The following is an 8,478-nucleotide window of genomic DNA, read 5'->3' on the forward strand; positions in this document are numbered from 1 at the left end:
CGCTGGACGTAAACAGCGTATGCTGTTCTGTGTCAGCTGCGTCACGCCGGATCTGTTTCCTACGTTGTTGTGATTGACAACTAATTTTCAGGGGAAGTTGCTAAAGGAAGGTTGATTTGTTGCTAAAAGTTGCTAAATGACGTTGCGATGTCATTGCGCGGTGAAGTCATTGCGTAATCACAATGCAAAATTGTGTCACTGCATCAAATCTCAGCAAAAAATAAAATGTATATATGTTAAAGGCACAATATGTAATTTTTGCCGCTGGAGAGCGCGTATTCAAAATAAACAAAGAGACAAAGGCGTAGTTTGATGACTCCGTGACTGAGTGTGGAATCATGGGAGTTGTCGTCTTCATTCCCACAGCCGATGTAATCCAACGGGACTCCGGGGTAGAAATCATGTTCATAGATGAGCTAATGATTTATTAACGTAGTAGAATAAAGCAGGGTGAGGCTGAAAGCCGTCGAAGCGAAATGAGGCCTCTGAACGAGCGTGACACACGGCTCGAAAGCAGCTGAGCTTTTATTATGCCACACTCGACCGCTTCCGCTCCTTCCGGTCGTGCGTATGTGGGGTAAAGCAGCGCTGTTTTATCATACTAGATACATTTGAAAGTTCTGTTATAATGCTAATCTGTGCGGTCATCACCGGTCTATTAAAAGGCACAACATATTAAAGCGTCTTTGGTGTTTCCATGTTTTCAACAAAACAAAACTGGAAATCGAGGGGTTATGACGTCATTGTCAGGTGACACAATGACACTATGGACACGGTCCGTGTCACTAGTTAAAATTGCTTATTTCTCTGGATTTAAACATTCTTCGAAACATTTGGGATAATGTAAGTACACAAGTCAGCAAAATATATAACACTGTTCTAGTGGTTTTTGGATATTTTAATCAAAAAATCTTACATATTGTGCCTTTAATTTAGATGTGTTTATAAAATAATATAAATGCATAATATAATATTAAAATATAACTAACTTTAAATACAACATTGAATTATTTAACACTTTCACATTTTTGAATGATTATAATTTAAGTTTATTTTTATTAGCTAGTAAACTAGTAAAACTACTCATTCTGAAAAATTAGTAGTGTATTAGTAGTTAGTATGCTACACTCTAAGAAAAGTCTGTAAAAACAGGGCAAAATCTACTAATATGAAGGAATTTTCCGTAATGATTATTCACAGGTTTTTTACCTACATTTTAAATTGCGCATTGTATTTTGTGTTTTCGGGTTACAGGGTTACAATGGATAATGGATTTTGTGTAATTTAGATGGAAAATGTGTGCCTTTTTTATTGTTTGAGTCACTTATCAAGAGTTGCTAAATGTTGCCAAGTAAATAAAAAAAAATAGCTAAATTTGTTGCAAGGTGCTTTTGGAAGAAAAAGTTGCTAGGGTAGTCTGAAAAGTTGCCAAATTTAGCAACAAAATTGCTAAGTTGGAAACACTGGATCTGAACGGAAACAGTGTATCCGTGTGACGCAGCTGACACAGAACAGCATACGTTGTTTAGTCCAGCTGATACTGTCCAAAATGGCACCAGGGTGATGCGGAGGAGACGAATTGTTGAATAAAGTGTTTTTTTTTTTCTTTTGAGCACAAAGTATTCTCGTAGATTCATAAAATTGCGGATGAACCACTGATGTCACATGGATTATTTTACAGATCTCCTTGCTATGTTTCTGGACTTGGGAACATTTCAGTTGCGTTGCTGTGTATGCAGGGTCAGACAGCTCTCAGATTCCATCAATATCTTAATTTGTGTTCCGAAGATGAACGAAGGTCTTACGGGGTTGAAACGACATGAGGGTGAGTAATTAATTAATGACAGAATTTTAATTTTTGGGTGAACTAACCCTTTAAGTGCTGATCAAATCGGCGCAGAAGTCATCCAGCATTATGAGCTAGATTTGCTAGAAGACAATAGCACAATACTCACTCTAAAGTTGTCGATGTAACTTGAAACGTTTAATGCCCTTCTCCGTGCTATAAAATTAATTTACAGTAATCCGGGGAAGCTCTTGTAAACTGAAAAATCATCTTCTCTTGTCATTTTGAAAGCTCTATGTATGTAAGGAACAATGGCTTCCGGGGCAGCACCTGATGTAAGTAAGCCCCCCGAGGAAAAACGTGGAAGTGACCGTGCAGAGTCCATTTGAGAAGTGTTTTGACTTAATTTGGATTCAACGTTTACATTTGTATGTTTCATTTTGATTTCTATGTTATATTTATGTTTTATACTTACATTCACAGCTTATTTCATAATTTATTCTAGAGGCCTAAATGTAAATCTTGAGGTGTGGCATTTGAAAACACACTGTTTTAAATATTTGTTCGAAATAAATGTAGCATTTACCATGCAGTTGGTGCTCCAGAGCATTTGCTAAAACTATAATTTGCACTGAATGAAATACTGCTTAAACTGAGCCAGCACAAGTACACACTAAGAACAGGAAGACAAACGTTATGAATATAAATACTGCAGACTAAACCTGAATATTTAAATATAAATATATTTAAATATTTTTATAATGAATTTCACAAGCTATAGTAATATAGCCTAATTTTAATGATGTAACATATATGTTGAATTAATTTTCATTACATTATTGTGTATTCTTATTATAATTAAAATAAATATTATAATTAGGCTATGTTTATTATTTTAAATAAACAGGGTTATTGTTTACCTTTATTAATGAAATAATTTAATAATAAATAACACTTTGGTAGGAATAACTCCGTTTATAATATTAGGCCTATAACATTTCTTCTTCTTTTTTCTTTTTCAAAACAATCACTTATTTCATGGTGTTCATGCATGGGCCGGTTTTTAAAATGAGGGGGGAAGGTGCCTTTGCTGATACTGGCGGGGGGTTTGGGGTTTATTGCACAGGGCGTGGTGTCCGTCTAGCCAATCGGAGGCCTTTTCTCGTACAAACACTGGCCTTTAACCACCGGCACAGATATAAACAGACTAGAGACAACAAGATCCAAACAAACGTCGGCGTACGGCATTGACTTTTAGGCATTATGGCAAACGTGGACGTATCAAGCAATCTGGAGCGTCATGTTGCACGGAGGACCTTTCCTCTTCTCGCGCGCACAAAGGTTTGCCGTAACCTTTTCGGACCCGTGGATCACGAGGAGCTGCACGGTGAAATGAAACGCAAACTCCAGGAGATCTCCGAGCGAGACCAGAGCCGGTGGAATTTTAACTTTGAGACCAACTCGCCTTTGCCTGGAGATTATGAGTGGGAGGCGATTTCAGGGGACACTGTGCCGTTTTTCTACAAGGATAAAGTGCAAAGAGTTCGCGCCGCGGTGTCGCTTAATGCAACAGGAGACGCGTCCAGCGCTGTTGACTGCGGGTTAAATGGGGTTTCCAGGGGTCCGCTAGTTCAAGAATCCGCGGGCGTCCCGAGTCGAGCCAAGGAAATTAACCAGGAGAACCTCTCTGGTGCACTCAACTCAAGACCAGCTCGTTCTTCAGTCCTCAGAAACAGGCGGAAGAGGTCACTCATCCCAGAGACCCCCAGAAACAGCACGCCACAAATTACAGGTAAATGCCTTGAAACTAGAAATGAAAACAATAGAAACTTTTAATGTTTGGATATTTATTGTGAAATGCGAGCAAACAAGTCTAACAGTTTATTGAATTCCACCAGACTTCTTCCCGAAAAGAAAACGGACCCTGGAGTCCAAGCAGGATGAACGTAGCTCGCTGCAAGCCGGCACATCCACCAGCACTGAAGTAACGCCACGCAAAACAATAAGATGGTACGTATCAACTCCGAGTGTGTTTAACTGTCTGTATCAAGGCAATACTATTACGATTTCAATAATTATAATTATTATTTTTATTAGCCTGTTACTAATTGTAGTAAACTTGTAGGTGATTGACAACAACGAATTCAGTTGAATTCGCTTTAATTTAAATGCCCGTACCCTAATGTAAAGCTGTTGTTTAGCTGTTGAACAAACGCTAATTTTGTCGTTTTCTTTGCTTTGCAGATGTTTGCACTCCATGCAGCAGTCCACCTGTGTTTATCTGCAGAGCGGATGAACGAAAACAAGGGGACGAGAATTTTATTCTCTCTCAACTCATGTAGCAATAATGGCTCCGCCAACAGAGACTTTGTTGCAGTGTTACAATGTCTAAACGGTGCAATTTTATATTTTGCTTTTGTTTTAACTGTGTAGAGGGCTAGGCCACACTGCTCTAAATAGACTGGAGCGATACTGTTTGTTTTATTTTTTTAAATATACTAACTTATTTTATTTATGTTCATAATAGTTGGTTCTTCTTTATTATTTACAGCTATTGTTATTGCTTTTATTATTTCGGCCATATTTTATGTTGTATTTTATTTAAGTTTTTGTTTGCAACAACATGCAAGAATGTTTCTGAGCCATGTTTGTTAAAATATATTCTGTAGCTCACGCTGTACCTTTGAATCAAAGTGTAAATTAAATTATATTTTTGGTAACCTGGTTGTATTCACGTGTGTTCCTGTGAAAGTCATGTATACTACTGTTCAACTACATAATTGTGGATCATGATGTGGGTAAATGGCAAAAAAAAAAAAATGTTAGCCCTTCACTTTTGAGGCGTCAACATTTTGCCTGTGACAAAAAGATTAAAGTTTGGCCTCTAAACAGGAGGGACTCAGCTGTTCCGCCCTCGGTGTTTGTGGGGAGGGATATGCTGGCAGCTGCGTGCTATAGGGAGGATTTAAATGCCATTTTCTTTCCATAATGAAGGAGGCAGGTGCCCTTGGAACCCTGCTTTGTCCACATAAGACCTTCATTTTCAGCACCCTCTCAGCTATCCCGCTAATGAAACACTTACCAAGACTTGAACAAAATGGGCTCCTTCTATTTACACGCCAACCACCTGCCTCCCCTCCCCCTTACCTACACACTATCTGTGAATAACATTTACTATAGATACCACCACACGCCAGATCTTTATAATATCATTGAGACAGGAGAAAAGCTAAAGGGAAAAGAAAGAGAACAAAAAGGACAGACAAAATAGTGACCAAAACGGTAAACCGTTAATATATATGGTATAACCAAAATATTAAAGCTAGAATATTTTGTTAGTCTATCCAGTTAGAGAGATATATATATATATATATATATATATATATATATTGACTGAATCGATTAATTTGACCATAGGTTATTTAGAGTAGGCTATCTTAAATGCATAGCTCGTTGATTTCGCCGATCTCAAATGACGAAAAAAAGCAACAACAATCGACGTAAAAATAATATCAATGTTATGAACAGCTACGTTTGTAATTACTAGAGTAATATTTTTAAAACTTTGATAAACTTGGAAAGGAAGGATACAGCGCTGCCTGCACAATATGGAAAAGGTTTAGCTTATTCTTTGGATTTTACACGAACTCGAGAAACATTGGGATTTTGAAAAATCTGATTTTATCAGACAAAAAAATCGAATAAATCTTCTGAAATATGCTCATCAACGAATTGTACACATTACCCCGATTTTTTTTCCTCTAATTTGCGTCGTTCACATTTGGTATATGTGAAGAGCACCAGTGTTTCGCCAGATATAACCTTTCTCTAAAGAAGTTTCCCATTTCCATGACCATCTGGCACCAAAAAAGGCGAAATAGAACAAAGGCCGCTAAAGGCGTAAGGCGAAGCGAGTGCCATCGCATTCACCTGCAAATGAGGCTTTGTGCTCTCATAGCAGCACTCGGTGCTCACAAATCCTGTTTGCTTTTGTTTCTAGTCCGTATCTAGTCGTGTGAGAGAAAACAGAGATACTCCAGTCCGTCATGCAGACACGCAAATATTAGGCTATTACACCACCGTGCTTCATAATTATTAATGAAAAACGAGGATTTGAATAAACGTAATTGTGTTACTTGTAATGTGAGGAATCCCCCAGGGTTTATCTGGACCTCATTATTTGAGCTTTTACACTAAAATCATTATGTCCAGATTGACAGGGTTTCCAATATGTTCCGTTATAGCTCAGCTGGGTGTCCTGACCAGATGGATTACCTCCTCAGGCTCATGGGACCTCGACTTTTATCAGCAAATCCCACAGAGACACATTCACTCAGCCCGTGCAGTCTGTACATAATTAAAGGAAGTTAAGAGTTCAATTCGAAACCTTTTATTCGGACTAAAACATTTAAATCGTTTATTTGACTAAAAACCAGTACGAAATATTGTGCAATGGTGTAAAGAAAAACTTCTGAATTCAAAATACTGCATTAAGCTACGCACTAAACTACAAAATATGATCAAGTAATTGAAATAAATTAAATAGCTATTGTAAATACAAAGATATTGTTTTATAAATGTTTTTCTTACCATTTTTTTTTCCAAAAACTACAGATTTTTTTTTTCAATTCCAATTCACTTAAAGAAAACAAATAATAGGCCTATAATAAAAAAAAAAGATAAGTCGTATTTAACAATTCATGTTCCCCCTCAGTTTCTATCCATTTATTTTTCTTTCTGTAACAGGGGCATCACTTTCCCAATTGCTACCCTTTTTTGACACACACATCTGCAATTTGCAGCAAAACCATCAAACCATTCATCTCTGTGTTGTAGCCCTCTCTGTTTCAGAGCTGTTTCTCTTTTACTAATAAAACCCATAAAACTAGCGGAGGCACTGGCAAGCTGTGTCTTCAAGGCTGGATACACCTCTATGGGTTCACTAGCTTGAATTAATGGCATTTGGTCCCAAAGTTTGCTCAGCGGTCCCAGAGACAGTGACAGCAGTACGTCCTTTTAAACGAATAACAAAGGCTTATCATTTATCTGGCGGCATATGGGCCAGACCCCCTCTGTAGCAGGCCTGCTCTCTGTGGTGTCTGCCAATACTGTTGTCCTGTTGATTCCATTGTTGACATAGTTGTCCTGCCATGAGGAGCTAAAGCGTAGCAGGCACTTGTTTTATTCCTCGTCCCGTTTGGGACCTTTTTTTTTGTGTGGAAATTTATAAGCCAGATATGGTATATCTGGTTTGGTTTTACTGACTTGAGGTTAAGTTGGCACAAATGGTTAAAGAGGAAGCTGACATCCTGGTTTGCTACTTCAGCTTTCCTGAAATGTAATCCTAAGCCTTCAAGAACGGTAGCGAGATAATAAAGACAAAATTGTCATGCTTTTCAGGAACGCGTATGTGACGGAATGTCTGATTTGTTGCACATATTACAGGTGACAATGGTCCATACGAGGAGCTGTGCGTGAACAAAGGCAGAGTGGACAGCCGTGTTCCCGCCCAGGATAAGGTCAGAGGGTGCGCATGTAGTCATCCCCATAGCAACAAAGCCCCTCACCCCTGAAAGCAAATGTATTGTCATAAGATCAGAGGTCACGGTGCTCCCCATATGGTCGTGTGCTGCATAAGTCATTGATCTGTCGGGATGCTCCAAAGGAATTCCGAAAGTGTCACCGAAAGACTTTTAGAAAAAAGACAACAACTGCTCCTGAATGCCATAAATGCCTCCACACCAGCATAAATAGCACCATTCTGGCCTGATGGCGAAGGAAAAGAGCGGGAAGCCGGACTGCCCACACACTTGTGTTTGAATAGCCAAGATGTTTGACCTCACCAAAACATGGCGGAAATTAAAACGCAAACACGAGAAAGAAAAAACAAGATGTTTATTCAGGATAGAACTTTTGTCAATGTTGCGTTTTTGACACAGCACTTCATAAAAATCACAGTTTGGATTTTACTGGGGAATTGAATCAGTAGTGTTTGTAGGATACAATATTTATTTTTTTTTTACAAAAACTAGTACATTCATATTGGTGAATGAATATACATAAAAACATGATTGAGAGGACAGCGCTAAGTTTGTATGCTGCTGAAGTTAAACAGCATTCACAAATTTGTGTGCCTCTAAAAGCTTATTAGTGATTCATAAACAAGAGCAAAGAGCACACATTTTGTTCCTGTCAACAGAAATCATTTAAAAACACTCAGCAATTAATAACCCTCCAAAATAAGGTCACATTGTTCACATGTGTACTCCTAAAAAATAAAGGTTCTTTATTGGCATCTATAGTTCCATGAAGAATCTTTAGCATCCATGGAAACTTTACACGGCACAAAAACTTCTATATAGTTAAAAAAGTTATTAAAATATTCTTCACACTAAGAAAATGGTTCTTTTAAGAACTGTTGACTGAAAGGTTCTTTTGGGAACCCACTAGTTCTTCTATGGCATCACTGCAAAACCCCCTTTTAGAACCTTTATTTTTAAGAGTATGGAGCAGAAGTAGTCAAACCACTCACAAAAAGTATGGAAAACCCTTTTTTTAAATAAGACAATAACTGAATAAACAATATCAAAAACTCTAAATCATACTTAAACAATGGTATTCTAAAAATATGTGACCCTGGACCACAAAACCAGTCATAAGGGTCATTTTTTTGAAATTGAGTTTAGAAGCTT

General features: G+C 37.9%; 1 protein-coding gene across 1 annotated transcript; it reads left to right on the forward strand.

The window, feature by feature from the left end:
- The first annotated feature begins 2,934 nt into the window (after positions 1-2,934).
- On the forward strand, positions 2,935-4,456 carry cdkn1ca (cyclin dependent kinase inhibitor 1Ca). Its single transcript, XM_016497097.1, has 3 exons — positions 2,935-3,578; positions 3,685-3,796; positions 4,031-4,456. Coding segments are annotated over exons 1-3 (642 nt in total). The 5' UTR covers positions 2,935-3,049; the 3' UTR covers positions 4,032-4,456.
- The last annotated feature ends 4,022 nt before the right edge of the window (positions 4,457-8,478 follow it).

The sequence above is a fragment of the Sinocyclocheilus anshuiensis genome, unplaced genomic scaffold (assembly GCF_001515605.1).
Source record: "Sinocyclocheilus anshuiensis isolate Anshui unplaced genomic scaffold, SAMN03320099.WGS_v1.1 scaffold502, whole genome shotgun sequence".
Lineage (NCBI taxonomy): Eukaryota > Metazoa > Chordata > Actinopteri > Cypriniformes > Cyprinidae > Sinocyclocheilus > Sinocyclocheilus anshuiensis.

Excerpts from the sequence above, each read along its gene's own strand:
- cdkn1ca (XM_016497097.1), top strand. The coding sequence starts at position 3,050 with ATGGCAAACGTGGACGTATCAAGCAATCTGGAGCGTCATGTTGCACGG. Across the intron at positions 3,579-3,684 it reads CAGCACGCCACAAATTACAG|ACTTCTTCCCGAAAAGAAAA; the intron begins GTAAATGCCTTG and ends GAATTCCACCAG.